The sequence below is a fragment of the Anarhichas minor genome, unplaced genomic scaffold (assembly GCF_050575085.1).
Source record: "Anarhichas minor isolate MPS153535 unplaced genomic scaffold, ASM5057508v1 ptg000002l, whole genome shotgun sequence".
Classification (NCBI taxonomy): Eukaryota; Metazoa; Chordata; class Actinopteri; order Perciformes; family Anarhichadidae; genus Anarhichas; species Anarhichas minor.
This window is the reverse complement of record NW_027466448.1, coordinates 8,635,263-8,653,005: the sequence shown is the minus strand read 5'-3', so window position 1 is coordinate 8,653,005 and position 17,743 is coordinate 8,635,263. Positions and strand designations below refer to the sequence as shown.

The 17,743-nt window shown below is 41.9% G+C and overlaps 2 protein-coding genes across 4 annotated transcripts; both read left to right on the top strand.

The window, feature by feature from the left end:
- The first annotated feature begins 562 nt into the window (after positions 1 to 562).
- Positions 563 to 14,527, top strand: LOC142946992 (ARF GTPase-activating protein GIT2-like). Of its 3 annotated transcripts, none has more exons than XM_076088651.1 (20): positions 563 to 800; positions 1,292 to 1,425; positions 1,596 to 1,708; positions 3,116 to 3,221; positions 3,932 to 4,018; positions 4,127 to 4,257; positions 5,280 to 5,374; positions 5,469 to 5,514; positions 6,206 to 6,254; positions 6,351 to 6,423; positions 6,517 to 6,614; positions 6,735 to 6,846; positions 7,350 to 7,501; positions 7,609 to 7,761; positions 8,987 to 9,196; positions 9,351 to 9,440; positions 10,033 to 10,115; positions 11,009 to 11,164; positions 11,965 to 12,028; positions 12,335 to 14,527. In XM_076088651.1, exons 1-20 carry the CDS (start codon positions 749 to 751, stop codon positions 12,542 to 12,544), a joined length of 2,214 nt encoding a protein of 737 aa, XP_075944766.1. In that variant the 5' UTR covers positions 563 to 748; the 3' UTR covers positions 12,545 to 14,527. The 3 variants fall into 3 exon arrangements, with proteins under 3 accessions (XP_075944766.1, XP_075944758.1, XP_075944750.1); XM_076088643.1 differs by having other exon boundaries at positions 6,203 to 6,254; positions 11,012 to 11,164; XM_076088635.1 differs by having other exon boundaries at positions 564 to 800; positions 6,203 to 6,254.
- A 151-nt stretch (positions 14,528 to 14,678) lies between these two features.
- LOC142962585 (glycolipid transfer protein-like) lies at positions 14,679 to 16,854 on the top strand. The gene is made up of 5 exons (XM_076103199.1): positions 14,679 to 14,853; positions 15,337 to 15,395; positions 15,530 to 15,663; positions 15,760 to 15,910; positions 16,146 to 16,854. The coding sequence occupies exons 1-5, from the start codon at positions 14,751 to 14,753 to the stop codon at positions 16,326 to 16,328; spliced, it is 630 nt and encodes a 209-aa protein (XP_075959314.1). The 5' UTR covers positions 14,679 to 14,750; the 3' UTR covers positions 16,329 to 16,854.
- The last annotated feature ends 889 nt before the right edge of the window (positions 16,855 to 17,743 follow it).

The window sequence follows — 17,743 nt, the reverse complement described above, 5'->3', positions numbered from 1 at the left end:
TGAACGAGTGAAAAAAGAAAGGATGTTGTGATTGGAGATAGGAGAATATAATGCAGTGAGCTTAGTCTAAAATCACTGTGATTGGATCCAATGTGGTAAAGCAAGGATAAAGTTGAAGAAGTATTCAAATCCTTTACATTAGCGAAAGTCTGAACTGCAAAATGCTCTTAAACAGCATTTTATATGTCGTACAGCTGCAGCAATGGGCAACTAATTTTAACTAAGCTATTTAACACATTGTTGGGTATTCTCACATTTTATGAGATGATCATAGTGTAAAATCCCATTCTGCAAAGTAATTATAGTTATTAGCTGTCAGATAACTGTAGTGGAATAAAAAGTGCAGTAGATGTTTAAAGTTGATGATGTAAAAGTAAACTTTGTGAAGTATTCTTTTAATTTTAATTTTTCTACTTAGACTTTAGTAACTGAAGCTGCATAATGCACCTAGAAAATAGGCACTCATTAGTGAGTTGGTCGGACGATATAGTTGCATAGGCTAGACATCAAGGAAACAAGGAAGAAAGCAGTCAAGGAAGCACAGAGGAGGCTGTGTGAGTGTTGGAATAGGACACTGCTTTGTTCAACAGCAGGGGAGGGGGTCAGACGAGCACGGTTGCTTTGCCTGAATCGGTGAATACGATCTGCCAGGGCGGGCAATCCCGTTGTGATCTCTGTCAAGCTGTGTGTTGTAGCGTATCTTGCAAACATTTGTCTCTTCTGGACTCCAACGGATTTCTAACGAGGGATGTCAAAGCGAGTACGAAGCAGAGAGGTCTGCGCTGATTGCAGTGCTCCGGGTAGGATGTCTAACAAGCTAGCTTTAGCTGCCTAGCTAACCAGCTAGCCCTCTCTACAACTTACGTCCAGTTAGCTAACTCATAGTTACCGTTAACAAGTTATTGATTAGCGAGTACCTAGCTGGATATTTTAAAAGGGGTTTAACGCTATGTGTTCTTCCTGTGGAAACATTTGTAAAATGTGTCGTGTCTGTGCGGCGTTAATCACGTTAACTTGCTTCTGAAACTCTTTGCTTGAATTGACTTGAATGAAGATTTAGCTAAACCAGAAGCATTAGCTTATTATTCACCCAGCTCGCCACGACTAACTTGCTGATAACATTAACTAATGTTGTCGCACAGCAAACCCACGCCTGGTTGCATTTGTGATTGTGATTTTGGGTTGTGGAGAAGGACACTCGGAAGCGACTGAGGTGTCATTTTGTTGCTGTCAATTAGCGAATATATATCCTCGTCCCCGGGCTGTTTATAACGTTCGTATCTCCTTCCAGAGCCACGCTGGGCCTCTGTTAACAGAGGTGTGTTGATCTGCGATGAGTGCTGCAGCATCCATCGAGGTCTGGGGCGACACAGCTCTCAAGTCCGACATCTGGCTCATTCTCCATGGCCAGCCTCCCAGTCACAGGTGAGGAGACAGGGGGACACTGCCCCCAAAAAATACACCAACACGTCCAGATGCAAATGTGGAGACTCTATAAGAAAACTGCTAGAGATAATACCAATGGTTTGCACAATCAGGCACACCATCAAGTGACTAGAAGACACCCTCATGTCTAATGTGCTTTCATGTTTTAGATGGTGCAGACGCTGTATGGCAATGGAGCTAATTCCATATGGGAGCACAGCCTTCTGGACCCTTCTTCTTCAGTGAGTGGGAAACGCAAAGCCAACCCCCAGGACAGAGTTCAGTAAGTGCTTTTAAGTATTTTTGATGCGTCCGTCCTGATTCTGATATGCACTTTGGTATAAAGCTCTATTGGCATAGTTAAGGTCAGTGAACATGCATAATTGAACCCTCTGTACTACGATGAACACGACTCATGGGCCGTCGGTCTCAAGTAACTTTGAGACTTTCATTAGGAAATTAAGTGACTTGGAGAACACACAACCAAATGCATGTTCAGTTAAGTTAAAGTGGCAGTATCCTGCTCATGTTAGCTGTGTACGATCAATTTGGTTGAATATTCACAATAGTGATATTTAAAGGGTTTGGATTTGTTATGCTTTTTCAAACAAACAGTATGTACTGTAACTCAGAAGACGTGATGTGATGAAGTCACTCGCATCCACTGCCGGGTGTAAACACGAGGCCGGTCTGGTGGTGCAGTAAAGATAAACAGTCGGCCACATGTAAACACAGCCATGCTGAACCCGACCCTCACACTAAGAGTAAACACATTCAGTCTCCAGACAAAAAACAGACGGCGAGTACGCAATGCACCAAACAGAAGCAGCTATCTTCGGTCCCGAATAGAGGATTCAAGATGAATGCCGCCATATTGGGTGTTTCCATCGGAGGAACTGACACATGGGAATAAGAGCCTTTTGAGTGACTCTGGAAATAAACCTGTGTTTCGACAGTAGGAACTAGGACTCACTTTAGTTCCTGTAGGATAGTGTAAAAAAACACAGGTCCCTTTGCAGGGGATCGTAGTTTCTGATCTATCGGGGCGGAGTTGTGTAAGTTGTTGAGCAGTCAGATCCTGCAGCTGCTTTAACTTCCTTCATTCACAAAACAAGGAAGTATTTATGTTACGACATGGGTTGGAGTTTTCTTATTGTCTATTAATGTCAAAAACAAAGATATGCTTTGTGGCCAACTTCCCCACTAATTTAGGATACTGTAGAGTCCTTTGTCTGTACAGAGATGAACAGAGACAACGTTGGTCATGACAGTAAAGAAGGATATATATAAAGATATATAGATAAATGGATAGAGGTAGAGTTTGGATGTGAATGTCTTAAACAATTTGCAAGCGTATTGCAAGAGGGGTGGGGTTCACAGAAGGAGAGCTTTGTTATTCCTTTTAAGGAACGCCAAGATATGCAGAATCCTGTGAAGTGAAATAGTGAATTACTTAATGGAGGAATTGCTTTGCCATGATTTAAATACTGTTACTTGCATTTGCAGTTCTTGCGTCTGATTTCAGTATGAGACCCCAGGACATCCCCGGTTGAGATATGTTTTGATAGCTGTTTGTCTTAAACAAACGTACATCTGATAATGTGAGGTGGGAGTCACTTTAAAATAGCAATCGTGGTCCAGATGTTCAGTTTTCCTGGTTTTAGATGTGAGCAAGTTTTGTTGTTTCCAGTCCCAACAAGACCGAGTTCATCAAAGCCAAATATCAGATGTTGGTGTACGTCCATCGGATGCCTTGCCGGGAGGATGACAGCGTTACCGCAAAAGACCTCAGCAAGGTGACACATGGCTCTACTTTTGATTTCTGTGTTAACTTCTCTTCATTCCTCATTTAATAGCATTTTTAGATGTAAGAATAAACCAACATTGTCCCATGCAAATATGCTTCAATAAAGCCAAACATTTGCACAATTTGCAATTACTTGCTTTAACATTGGTTTTGAACTGTGATATGTGACCACTTCCTATACATTTCATAAATGGTTTGGTCTATTTATAGATGGATTTTTAGTATTCAGTGTTGCTGTGACATACTGCCGCTCACACTGTCTTGTAATGGTCACGCTAGGACTGTGGCTGTCATATAGTATAGCGTGTCTGACCTCAAGGCTCTTCTTGCATTTGTGCTCTGAATTCTCTATTATTTCTTAATATTCCCAAATATTATAAGGACAAGCTGGATTATACACATGGTAATAGTTGGCATTGCAATAATCATTTATGGTTGACTACCAGCAAAGAGAAAAGTGCATGTAGGTGTATGCACAGAAGACACAATGTACCCTTAAACGTGTATTATTCTATCTGTGCACCTTTAAAAAATTGTATCCTTGATGTAGCTCTTACTTGCAATTATCTAACTTTTTATCAAAAATGATATGTCCAGCAGGAAAATCACATTAGTCACTCAGTTCTGGGCGAGTCTATCCACACTGCGTGTATGATACAATCAAATTCCCAATCAAACTACTTGTCGATCTCCTTTCAGCAACTCCACTCCAGTGTTCGGACTGGAAACCTGGAGACCTGCCTCAGACTCTTGTCTTTGGGAGCACAGGCCAACTTCTTCCATCCAGTAAGTGTAGTGGAATAAGCAAAAAAAACACATTTTGTGAGGTTACACGGTCAACGTTGGACATAATACTGATGCGTCATCATTGTGGTGTTTTTTTTGGCACAACAGGAGAAAGGAAACACTCCACTACACATAGCAGCAAAGGCCGGACAAATGTTACAAGCAGAGCTGTTGGCAGTTTATGGAGCTGATCCCGGGGCTCTGGACTCCAGTGGAAAGACCCCTATCGACTATGCAAGGTAAAACAGGGCCCATGTTATCAAATCATCTGTTTAATTTGTTCCCAACACTATGTAATGTTACTTCCACCGTATCATTTCAGAGAGGCCTCGGTATAGAACCCGTGGTTTTGAAGCATTGAGGTGTATTGCCCATCATAGTTAGTTCACAGTTCGTCAGCCATGGTTTCTGGAGAGCTCTGTGGTAAAGTCTCACAGTGAGGCTGTGTAGAAAACACAGCCAACAGTTTTTACTGTCGCTGTTCGCATGACTAACCTTTAGTGTGGCTGCATGCATCGCCTTCACAGACACAGCCCAGCTCACTAGTGGCAGGAAATACATCCTGATACACATCCTTTGGAGATTGAACACAGAAAAAAAAACAAAAAAAACTGCGCGTGTAGCATGCATGCTATTCATATATTTCGATGTTAGGAAATGATGCACATTGTGACTAAAAAGGGAAGTGACAGAAGCTAAACAAAAACGGGTTGAAAATGCTTAGTTAGAAAAAGAGCAGTGTGCAGCTGAGATATTTGGCATGCCTCGCACTACAATAAACATTGGACACAGACCCAGTGGCATTCTGTCAGAGTCTGAGTAATTCACTAAGAGTATGACTCGCTGAATCAGCTCAACTAGTTTATCAAAAGTTGGAACAAAGACCTAGACATAAAAAATAATATTTTACAAAACATTTTATGATCGAGATAATATCTGCTTTGCACATAGCTTCTAGCTAGAATCATTTTGCTGAAACAAGTCAAAGTCAAAATGTTTTTTTATAGTGTTACTGGCATAGCAGATGCTTAGTGGTGTCTAAACATGACTACTCGGGTAACGCCCACACACCTGTGACAGTTTTACGCTCATTACTTAGAAACTTGAGTTCCCAAATCAGCTTTGTACTCCAGATTAAGCGTGTATTGTTGTAGTCACAGAGTTTTGATGTGGATGAACTTAAAGGCATCCTACCTGAGGCCTTCTGTAGCCTTAGCCTTCTTAGCCTGAATCATGACCTTTTTATTCCTAATCTGTGCAGACAAGCTGGGCATCAGGATCTGGCAGAGAGGCTAGTGGAGATACAGTATGAGCTCACGGACCGCTTAACATTTTACCTTTGTGGAAGACGACCAGGTAAGGTAGCATAGCTGCTGCTGCTGCTGCATGGCATTTTAGAGCTTTTTAATCTATGCTAGTCGTTAACTGTCATGTCCTTGTTTTGTTGTAGACCACAGAAACGGACAACACTTCATCATTCCACAGATGGCAGACAGGTAACAGATATTTTTATCTCGTGAACACGATATGTCAGGAAAGCTTGGAGGGAATTTTGTCACATTTGGGACAAACTTCCACCTGGACTCAGTGATGAAGTGATTTGATTTTGGTGGTCAAAGGTCACGGTGACCTCACGTCCGTACCATTCTCATAAACGCAAAATTTCAGCAAGTTTCTTCAAATTTGGCAAAAAAAACGTCCACTTGCATCGGGTTGAACTGATTAGATTTTGGTCGCTGTGACCTCACAAAACCCGTTTTTTGGGCCGTGACTTCAGCATTCCTTTGCTTATTATGATCATTTCACACAAATTGGGATGAAATGAAAAAGCGATGACCTTTTAGACATGGATGTAAACTGCGACTTGACTCGTTGGCGGAGGCGTACGAGTGCAAGGTGGTGATTCTAGTTTTAAGTCATATTTGGATTTTGTTTTGCACCTCCTTGTTTTGCAGATCTTGTAATACACAGAAAAAAAATGGTGAGACAGTCGGCTCCGACAGACTCCTAGCTAGCTAGCTGTCGGTGCTATGTGTTGTACCTAAAATAATTACAATCTTATGCTTATCATATCCTATGCTGCATTGTTTTGATGGATAAGAAATGAGTAAGTATGTTTTGCCATCGTTTCTCTCTTTGTTTGTGTGGTCAGAAAAATAATCAGTTTACTGTTTTTGCTCAAAGCAGCCTGGATTTGTCCGAGTTCGCAAAAGCCGCAAAGAAGAAGCTCCAGTCGGTGAGACATTTTTACCAAAAGTCAAAAAAGTCAAATATTAATTTGTTAATCAATTATTTTAAAAGTGAATGAGAACTTTTGCTTTATTTTCTTCAGCTAAGTAACCATCAGTTTGAAGAACTTGCCATGGATGTTTACGATGAAGTTGACAGACGAGAAACCGATGCAGGTGAAATTTCAAGAAGTTTAAAATTATGCAACAAATAAATATTTGTATGCCTGTTTTTTTGATCTTTCTTAAATATATATATATTTTTTTCAGTGTGGTTGGCCACTCAGAACCACAGCACTCTTGTAACAGACACCACAGTCGTGCCTTTTCTGCCGGTCAATCCAGAGTACTCGTCTACCAGAAACCAGGCAAGTGATCGCACCAGTGCTGCCCCGTGTTTGAGCTTTCATTTGTTGTGCGAGTCCTGGACTTAACATTGATGCCGTATTTTTATCCTTTGTGTGTTTTTGATACATTTATGTTCTCAGGGTCGTCAAAAATTGGCGAGGTTTAGTGCTCATGAGTTTGCCACCCTGGTTATTGACATTCTAACTGATGCTAAACGACGGCAGTGGGGGAATTCCTGCGACAGTCCCAAAGGTACAACACATCTTTCTGTTTCTATTTTAGCAGACCTTGAATTTCCTTTCTAATATACTTTGTGTTGTTTTTTATGTATATATTGCTTTAAATGTGTTCATTAGCATATACACAGAAGAGAAGGCTAAGAATATGCTGTGAAGAAAGCCTAAATTGGTTGTTGCAATTAAGATTCAGGAAGCCAGAATTTTGCATATAAATGTGAACCGTGTGGTTCAGCTTCATAGGTCACAATTAGAATGTAGAACATATGTAATGATGTTTGAACAGAAACGGTGCAAAACACAGATTTAATAATGAAAATTCCTGCATTCTGTAAATTTTAGCAAGTCACATCACAGCCTTTTTAATTGTGAGCTGTGTATTAAAGAAGAGCTAGTCCTGATTTTTGGATTTTAAGTAAATATAAATATGAGTTCCTTAGCTATTTGACTTCTACAGCTGCCTGTAGCCAGCAGGGCTTGTTTGATCTCTCATGCTTTGTTCTGGTGGTCCGCCTGCAGAGAGCGTGGAGCTGATCCTTCAGGGAATCGACAGCCGCCATAACAGTGACAGCCAGGACAACGACCAGCCCGACTACGACAGCGTGGCATCGGATGAAGACCCGGTGCAAGAGGCCACCTGTGGGGACAGCTGCAATGATGGAAGGACCAAGGTTAGTGATCGGAGGAACATGCTGCTCTAATCTACTGAGATATTAGGTAGAACGTCCTGCTGCATGTCTCAAAACTGATCAAAACGCTTTCCTTCCTTCTGCCGCAGAGCTCCGAGTCATCTGACCTCTCTGATGGACCAATCACAGTGCAGGAATTCATGGAGGTGAAGAGTGCCCTCACTGCATCAGAAGCCAAAATACAACAGCTTCTTAAAGTCAACTGTCACCTCAGTGATGAGCTGCGTAGCATGCATGGCAAGGTTCGTGAAGTCACATCTGATTGAATCGTGCTGTTTTGCAGGAATGTGTGCAAACTAAGTCTGCCCTCATAGTTAGATTTCCATCTCTTTAATTAGACGGTAGTACACATTAATATTTCAAGACCCGTAATTAGAGGCCACTTTGTTCTGGATTTATGGTTTATAGTGTTTGTCGCCTTTCTTTTCGATTGCAATTCTTCACTACTAGTGCTACAGAGTAAAATGGCTGCTGTGTTTCTGGATGGGGTAAAGTTCCTGTGGTTATAATTGATCTAATTTAACTTCCTCTGCTTTGCTGCTCAGTGAAACCGCAAAACACGGTCGGATGTTCTAGGTCTTTGTGGTCTAAAAGAGATTCAGGATTCAAAAAGCCATATATCACAAGAACCGAGTACTAATCAACAAATGGTAACCACAGTGAACCTTATGATCCGTCATTGTAGATCTATAAAACCATCATACCACCATGCAGTGTTTGGAGTTTGAGTGTGGGAGAATGCCCTCAGCACTCACCATTACAAACTATGTATAATGTTGCCAATGTCTCCTCTTTGGGGCCAAATTTGCATGCTTACAAAATATATTGTTTATATAAAAGACGAGGAAGGTTTATGACCTATGAAACCATTATGGGAGAAGGCAGAATTTGTTTATCTTCTTGCCAATTTTATTTCTCACTCCAGTCGGCTGAGAGACGGCGTCACCACAGTGTACTGCTGCCTCCTGCTGGTTCATAAGGTCCACACCATACTGCTTTCATTTGACACGGTGGTCACCCTCTATTCCACTCCCTTATCTTCCTGACCCCCTTTTTTTTGCACCCATCAAAACCTCAATTGCTGACACAGTGAACCTCAAGACATTGCCTAACATACCCGTGGCCTGTAATTGTTGACAGGAAACAGAACAAGTTCCCCATCGCTTTATTCAGTTTCCGAGTGCTGTTCATGTAAATAAGGGCAACCACTTGTGCAGCAGTTTCTCGAGGGTTCAAGTCGCTGTCAACAAACGGTGTCAGCATTTCATTTGTCAAAGAAACAAACCTTTGGTGAGAAACCAAAAACAAAGGTGACTGTGAACTCGACATACAGGAATAAACTCTTCTCCCAGAGTCGCTGTATTCTGCTCTATTATTGATGTGTGTCTGAGCTTTTGTAAGGAGATCCCCCCCCCCCCCCCCCCCCCCCAGCTAGAGTTGACTTGAAAGATGCTTTGTTCTCTGCAGCTGAACTCCCTGCAGACCGAAAACACAACGCTGCGATGGCAACCCCCCAGCGGACAACAACCCCTCCAGGGGCCCTTTGGTCGACACCCGCCCCGCGGAGGCCGCGCCATGTCCATGTACGAGACGGGCTCTTCCCCGAGGCAGTACCCCCACCGAGTCGAAGCGGCTCGGCATGACGACGGAGTCGTTTTACAACCCTTCCCGACCAATGTAAGCACAGGAGCGCCAGCGATCCGGCTGGATGGTCATCACGAGACAAAAATAATGACTCCGGGGGCTGGTGTCGGGTGTTTTCGTTGATTTCAATCATTCATTTCATTGCATCTCAATAGAGTATGCTGAACTTGGTTTGACCCCTTTCTAGATTGGGAGGGGCCCTTTGGGAACGGCTGCCTCCTCCCTCCCTACCTTCCCCTCGTCCCTGTCCTGGTCGAGGGACGAGCGATCTCGAAGGGTTAAGTACAGAAGAAACCCCCTCAGTTCAGACGCAGCCCCAGGGGGACGGTTAAAACTGCCCCCCCCCCTCCTCTCTGCTTGACCTCACAGTCTTCTCTCTCCTGACCTGTGTCTTTTAAACTGCTTTTTCTTTTTATCAGTATCGCCTGCCTGCCTGCATGCACAACAGTGCCTCTGCTTCAGTTCAGTTCAGCTATCTGAACAGGTCCAGAGCTGCTTCCTCAGAGGTGATGATTGCTGTTTGAATGATGAGGCCGCAGAGTCCAATATCCATGAAAGATAGATGAAATGGCTCCTGACAATGTGCTCACTAGTGCTAGCCACCGATAAGTGCACCCGAAGTTCACATCGAGACTTCTCCGCTACTAATCGCATCCACTGCAGTACAGGCTTGTTGCACCACAACGACCCGGTTGTCTCTTTTTCTCTTCGTCTGCTTTAAAAACCAAATGTCTGATAGTGTGAACTATCAGGAATGCATGATTCTGATTTTGTACGCGCCTAAGGTTGCTGTGGTAATGTGTGCGCGTGCTAACCACACACACTATATGCTGTGTTTGATTGACGGTAGTTTGCTGATGTCTCTTTAGGGCTGCAGTCTGGAAGGACAGAGTATGATGCTGGAGAGTGATTACGACACGACGCCAAACCACTCTGAACTGGAGGAGACTGGGTGAGAACGCGTCGTGTAAACTTTGTGCCCACCTCGTGCAAAATGGCACCGATTGTGACACTAGGTTTTTAAACACAGTTTAGATTTTATTCCCTTTTTTTTTTCTCTGTGAAGGTTTGTACATATTTTTATGTCACCACTGATCTAACACAAAGAAATCCTCAGTTTATGTTAAAATCAGCTTTAAAATAAGTTTGTCGTTTCACTGATATTAAGTTATTATAAGGTGAATGCGGTATTTACTGAATGGCGTAAGAAATGCATTTTTGAAGTTAAATAAATGGTAAAAGCTTTTTCTTCGTGTTTTTTTTGTTGCTGAAGGTGATGACATCATCGTAGCAGAAGTTTACAAAGTTAAAGGTCACATGAAGACCGAGGGGGAAGCTTGACTAACATTAGTTCTGACAGATGTTTTAGGAAGAGTCCTTGACTGGAACAGTCTTGACTGTATAGGACTACGTTCACATATTAGAACTTGCACCGGTCTCACGTAAGCTGCCGGTTGCAATAAAAACAAATGTGCTGAGTAGTAATAAATAAATGTATCCAGTTCAATACTGAATATAGGACACTAACAGCTAGTTTTAAGGCAACTTCTGTTTCAATTTTAATGCTATTTTAGGTATGTTTTAATAAATGTTTGGCTTTTAATTTGGAATAACAACAATGCAGCAGAGTTTAGGTCTGGGGATCAATTCAGTAGGTTTCATCTAAATCAGACTGCATTTGTTTTACTACAGAGAATGTTATTTCACTTAATTCACAGTCTGTGCGCAACAAATCAGAATCCCAGATTTTTAAAGTACATAAACCTGTGTCTGTATGCGTTATAATGCAAATAGCAGTAAGCTGTGATAAAGTTTTTTTTTTTTTTTCTTTTCATTTATTTGTAGCAGCCCTCTTCCAGCCTCTGAAGCGATGGAGCCGAGGGAGGGGGGTGAGGAAGACGCCACCCTGCCGTGTACAGAGGACGTCATCTGTAAGACAGAGCAGATCACTAAGAACATACAGGAGCTTCTGAGAGCCGCCCAGGAGACCAAACATGAAAGGTAGTTTATGATTGAGGATATTATAATTACAAAGTATCAAATTTGTCAACTTGAAATGTGGTTGATAACTCCGAAAAGTCAAATCTTCTCATTATTTCATGCTCTATAAAGCTTGAACTCTGTGTACTTCCACCACGATTCTGCCCGTTCTTTTGAAACGGGTAAATAGTGTTTCATCCTCCGTCTCAGCTGCGTCTGGGTCAGTGGTTTTCAATAGTTTCCAGCACTGAGAGCCACTGATTTTTAGCTTCATAGACTGGCCTCTGTCCTTGTGTCTGCTGGGGGGGGTCTGCATGCATTGGGGTCTTAAAGACGCAGCTGACAGGAAACAAACATCACTTGACCACATATTCCCCCGGTGCCTGCCAAATCCACAGACAGTTAGTTTCGCCAAACAGGTTTCTTGTGTTCACCCATGTATTCACTTCCTTGTGCAGATAGACATTGTAATGGTTTCTGTAGAAATGCTGAAGTTGTGTAAACAGCAGGAATACTTCATGATGGTAGAGTTTGTATTGTACTGGATTGAACAGAGTCCAGTACGAGGTACAGTGTCCACGATTTAAAAGTGTGTTATTGAGCCAAGCAGCAGAATTTAACATGACATATTTTCATGAAATATGCAGTATACTGTATTCATAAATGATATTTACTGGTGGCACAAGGAATATGATCTCAGCTGTCTCGTGATAAGGTTTGTGGTGTCTGCGGTAGTTGTTTTGCGTTGATGTTTCTATATATGGCACAAGGAAGCGGTTGATCACCCATTCAGCCTTTTTTCCCCTCTTCATCTCCCGCAGCTTCCTGCCTTGTTCAGAAAAGATCTGCATGGCCGTGACAGAGATGGCCGCCCTGTTCCCCAAGGTAAGATGACCCCCTTCCCCCCCCCCCCCCCCCCCCACGGCAATTAAGGGATTTGTTGTTTGTTTGAAAACAGCCAAAGGGAAACTTAAATTACTTGTTTCGATCGGGGAGGCCCTGTTGATTGCATTACTTAGTTTTATATCTACCATTTATTGGATTACTTTGCTTTATGTTCACTCTCTCACACACACACACACACACACACACAGACAGACCCACTGACCACAATGACGGTGTATTTATGGAGGTTGTCATGTTCGGGCCCTTTTTACCGAGTCTCCATCGTCCCTCCTTTTCCCCTCACAGAGGCCGTCCTCGGACACGGTGCGAGTGTCGCTGAGTCTGCTCACCTCGAGCGCCAGCCGGCTCCACGGAGAGTGCCAGAAGGCCGCCGAGCTCAACCCCTGCGCGTCGGACATCCAGCTGGTCACTCAGCTGGTCATCCAGTGCGCCTATGACATTGCCAAAGCTGCCAAGCAACTTGTCACTGTGACTACCAAAGAAAACAACAACTGAGTAAAACATAAAGACAATCCTGATGCACCCAAACTAGTTTATCAATTTAATCAGTTTTTTTTTTTCCCCATATTAATCAGTGTACGCATTCAGATACATTCCTTAAACAGATTAATGAAAAGATTTATTTATCTTTTTTTTATCATGATAACCCAGAGTAAACAAACCTCTTAAAGCTACAGGACAGAATATGTTTATTCTGTTACTTACCTTACAAACAAATAACAGTTCACAAATCCAGCACTAATCCAATGTATGTATATAGAAAGATTAGAACAGCAACAAATGAGCCTTCTACATTGTACTTCTCCACGTAGACGTCATCATTTGAGCTCCTTGAGGTTGGGTGTCTGGCATGCCAGAGACACCCGGCATCAAGGGTCATAATAGATTAACCTTCATCTACACCAGAGTCATCTTCCTTTTAAATGTATTTAAGATGCAACGACAGTATTTCAATCTTGAACCATGGTTTACGCCACTTGCTTAGAGTTCGAATGTTTGTTTTAGTGAGCAAACTGTGGTTTTAAAAGTCGCTTCAGTGCATTGAGCGCCAGCAGTACCAAGAGTGTGCAAACCTTCATTCCATCCAGCAGGTGCTTTCACTGTTCCGTAAAGTATCAGTAGTTATAATGTTACAGCCATACTTCTGATATTGTGTGTGTGTGTGTGTGTGTGCGCGTGTGTGTGTGTGGGTGCAGTTGTCACAGAGATGGCCTCGATGGCCCGTGTGAAATCAATTTTGATTATGCAAATATATAAGATGTATGTGTCCATGTAATTCTTTACCAAAATAACCCAAATGCTATTCTATTTATAAACTGTATGTCATACCTCTAAGAAAATATCAATGTTTATTTTCATAAGCCTTTGTTTAACACGATGCTCCTCACAGACTAACTTTTCTTCTGAGGTTTGGGACGTCTCAGCTGGCCGTAAGTTATGGGCAACTTGTGATCTCTGTGTATTCGGTGTGGTGCTGTAACTCCGGCGTGTTAAGATGCTACCTGTGGTCACATACGTACAGCTGTGGTTTACATTCGCCGGTTAAGTAAATGTGCCCTCAAAGTACCTGTTGTAGAACCTGGCTCGAATGTGTCACCTGTTACTGTGAGTCAGATGAGTTTCAACCAGGGGTGGAAAGAGAACCAGAATATGCTGCATGAGGGGAAGTTCATTCTCCAATTGCGCAAGTATAAATAAATAAGCTTTCTCAGAAGGCTGTCTCACAGAAGAGTATGAAAACGTCCTTAAATCAACTTCAGTACAGATTAGTACACCATTTATGTCTTCTGTACATTTCAAGTCTAAAAGTGTTTTTCTTTTGGTTGTATTTTTAAAACAACAAAACTTTACTCAAGGTCCACTTATTGCTTGTTTATGACCTTTAAGCTACATTGCACAGTTTGCTTTTGTTGATTGTTGTATCTTTATATAATCTTTATTATTTGTATCTTGTGATTAGTTACTTTAATATGACTTGTTTGCACTGATGTATGTAATGCAAACTATGTAACCTTTCAATGACTCGGTAATGTACGTTATACTTCGACATCCATCTAAAGTTTGCTAACATTAGCCACCATAAGTGCTCATACCAGACCATGTAAGGCTGCTTTTGCACCATGGATTATTAAGCTATATGCATTTTATTCCCTGTGAGTTCAGCCTTTTATTTGTAAGAAGAAGAATGTGTAATTTATTATTCAAAAAATTACAAAGTCTTGCTTTAAATGTTTCAAACGAGATATCATGATTTGGCCATTAATCACCAACAATACTACATAACAATTCCTTTAAAAGGAAAGTTCAATAAGAGATTTTAAGATGATGGACCATTAAGTGATTGAACAGTTGTATTCAGTTTCTTTCCACCTCTGGTTTCAACCCTGACATGTCCTCTGTAACTTATAGCCTACCACTGCCTCTGTGGTTGAAAACAATCCCTGCCTTAGGTTAAATAAAGTATAATTCATACCTCAACTAGCTCGTGTCCGTGTTTTGAGTTGTGTACAAACAGCGGGCTTTCAACACGCCCATGTATAACGTCCCACCTGTTGGAGGAGGAGGACGGACGCGATAGGGGGCTGGTTCCGCGTGCTCCCAACCCATCTGACAAGAAGAAGAAGAAGAGTTCCGGGTTCTTTTCAACCGAAAGCTGCTCGCGACTTTCCGCTTCCTCACGTCGCTCACACAGCGGTGAACCATGTCTCTCTTACTGGATAACCAATTCAAAGACCTGCCTCCTGACAAGGCGATAGACACAAAGTTGTTCCTGGAGTCTGTCGCTCATATTCCTTCATTTTTCGGTGAGTGTGTATATATATATATATATATATATATATATATATATATGAACTCGAAAAACCGAATTGTGTGTGTGTGTGTGTGTGTGTGTGTGTGTGTGTGTGTGTGTGTGTGTGTGTGTGTGTGTGTGTGTGTGTGAGTGTGTGTGAGAGAGAGTGAGTGAGACGGCTGTTGGTGTTACAGTTAATACTTTGCTGTCATGCTGTAATGCCATGACTCTAGTCCGTTCTGAGGACGTGGTTATTTCACACATACCAGAAGCGGAGCTGCGGGGTGACTGTGACGGCTGCGGCAGTTTAGCTTATAGAGAAACTCTTTGAACAGAGCGCACATTGGCCCCATTGTGCACGAGACTATGCGTTCTATGCATTTCCCTCCCTCTGTTTGTACGTAAAGGATCCCCCCCCCCCCCTCTGAGCTAGGGACGTGTAATGAAGTCATTCATATTTTATTGATTTGCTCTCAAATGTCTGTTTTTCTTCCAGACTGCTTGGGATCAAACGTATTTTCAGTCATCAAATCAGACATTAATGGCAACATACTGGTAAGATGCATATGTCTGTGTATTTATTTTTCATTGTGTGTTTACATACCATTGTTTTGGGATATTCAAATATCAGTTTGAGGTTAATGATGCAGCTACTACACCCAAACCTCAATCCAAATGTGCACTTTCAGAAAATTAAAGCAGTGTATGTGAAGGATCCTGCAAAGTACATCACCCTGCAGGACATCGTGGAGGCCGAGCGAGAAGCCCATCCAGCAGAATGGCCCAAAGTCGGAGCAACATTAGCTCTGCTGTGGCTGAAAAGGTGAGAGCACTCCCCTGATCTTACTCTTTACTGCTGTATGTTGAGCTTTCACCTACTGAACTGACTTTTCTTTTTTTTTTTCTTTTTCTCCTGCAGGGGACTCCGTTTCATACAAATCCTGCTGCAGAGTTTGGCAGACGGAGAGAGAGATGAGAACAACCCCAACCTAATTCGGGTCAATGTCACCAAAGCGTATGAACAGGCGCTGAAGAAATACCACGGCTGGATTGTTCAAAAGATTTTCAATGTGAGAAAAATGTGTTCTTAATAATCTATAGCAATGTAATGGAAGGAGTGTACAAAATCTGACCATGTTAATGCGACGATGTCATTTTGTCTACGAGAAACCCCTTATTCTTTGCCATTGTATTATACTTTAGGTGTTAATAGTGTTCCCATACCCTGTATCTAACTATATCTTTATTGTTTTAAATGTACATGTTGTGAGCCTAATTTCCTTTCCCTTTTTTTGGCCGTTGCAGGTAGCGTTACATGCAGCTCCCTACAAATCAAACTTCCTCAAGGCTCTGTCAAAAGGAGAGGAAGTGAAAGAGGAGGACTGTTTGGCGAATGTGCGTCAGTTCCTGGTTAATTACACCGTCACTGTGGATGCTATATACGACATGTACACAAATCTCAACGCAGAGCTGGACTACACCGTTTGATGTCCCGGGACATCTGTCCATCCTCTCAGGTGTCGGGTCGGACAAGTTCTGTTTTAAAAAGTGTTTTTAATAAGATTGTTTTTAATCTTTTCATTTCAGTGTGATATTTATTACTTTGATTATATCTTACCAAATATTACTTCTAAAAAATGCCTTAAATTCAAACTATTATAACAGAAGATTATGATTTTATTCTTGTATTTCATTTCGAATAGCTGCAGGATTGTTACAGCAACAGTGCAGCTCTCACTCTTATGCAAAATGATGGTATTGTGTGTGTGTGTGTTGCGGCTTTATTTATGACATTAACGGGCGTCTTTATACTTGTTCCATGAAGTGAAGAATACAAGACTGTAAACATTGTTATTACAGGAAACCATTACTGTTCACATTCTGATGTTCTCTGCCTCCCGAGCCCTGGACTCACCTCCACTGTTAACCCTGGAGCATCAAAAATCATTTCAATCGTGCATTAATCCACCTGTGCCTTTGTGTAACTGCACAAATAAACAATGTTTTCAATCAATACATTTGCAATTCTCTTTTCCCTACAAAGCGAAAGTTAGCAGAGCCGCACCTGTTTATCTTCTGAGGGCTCAACCTGTGTGAAGTCTGTGTTGAGTCTGAAGGCGTGGTCCAGCTGTGTATGCTTTGTGTGTATTGTTTGGTGGCCTTTTTTTTTTTTTTTTTTTCTCTCAACTGACCTAACTTCTAAGCACATTATAATGTCAAACGATATGTTTCATGTCGGCAAACGGCACAGTTATTAATACATTATAGATTAGAGCTGTGTTTTCTGTATGAATACTTATAGATCACAAACTATGATCACATTTGTTCTTATCACAAGATCCAATAAGTGTTGCGACTCGATTGACTTACAGTTCATGAATTGTACTCTAGGTGGCGATGTTTACTTAATTTTGCCTTTTTTATTCACATTTGTGTTCAAGCTACTGCATGAAATATTTTAAATTATGCTCCGTGATAAAAATAATCATACATTACACACAATGCAGATACAGTTCCAGTCTTTGCCAGATCTTAAATAACTCTGAACAGCAGTTCTGATTTATGTTTTAATATTTCTGAGGCTGATTGCTTGAAAAGTTCTTACCACAGATTATTTTTGAACACTCATTTTCAAAACATCAGCAGTGAAGGGAGGAGAATCCTCCGCTCTTTATGTCACTGAATCCCCCAGATCAACTAACCTTTTCCTCTGCCTGCAGTCTTACTTATCTGCAGTGTGTCCCAGAGGCCGGAGTGGCTCTGGTTCCTCTCCCAGAGGAGCCACGAGCTAATCGTCTCTGAGCGAGCGCAAGAGGAGCATGTCTGTAATCCTGTAGGTCTATCAGCAGAGCGGCCTGGCCTGTCCTGACGGATAGATAGGATGCAAAAAGCTCCCAGCGAGG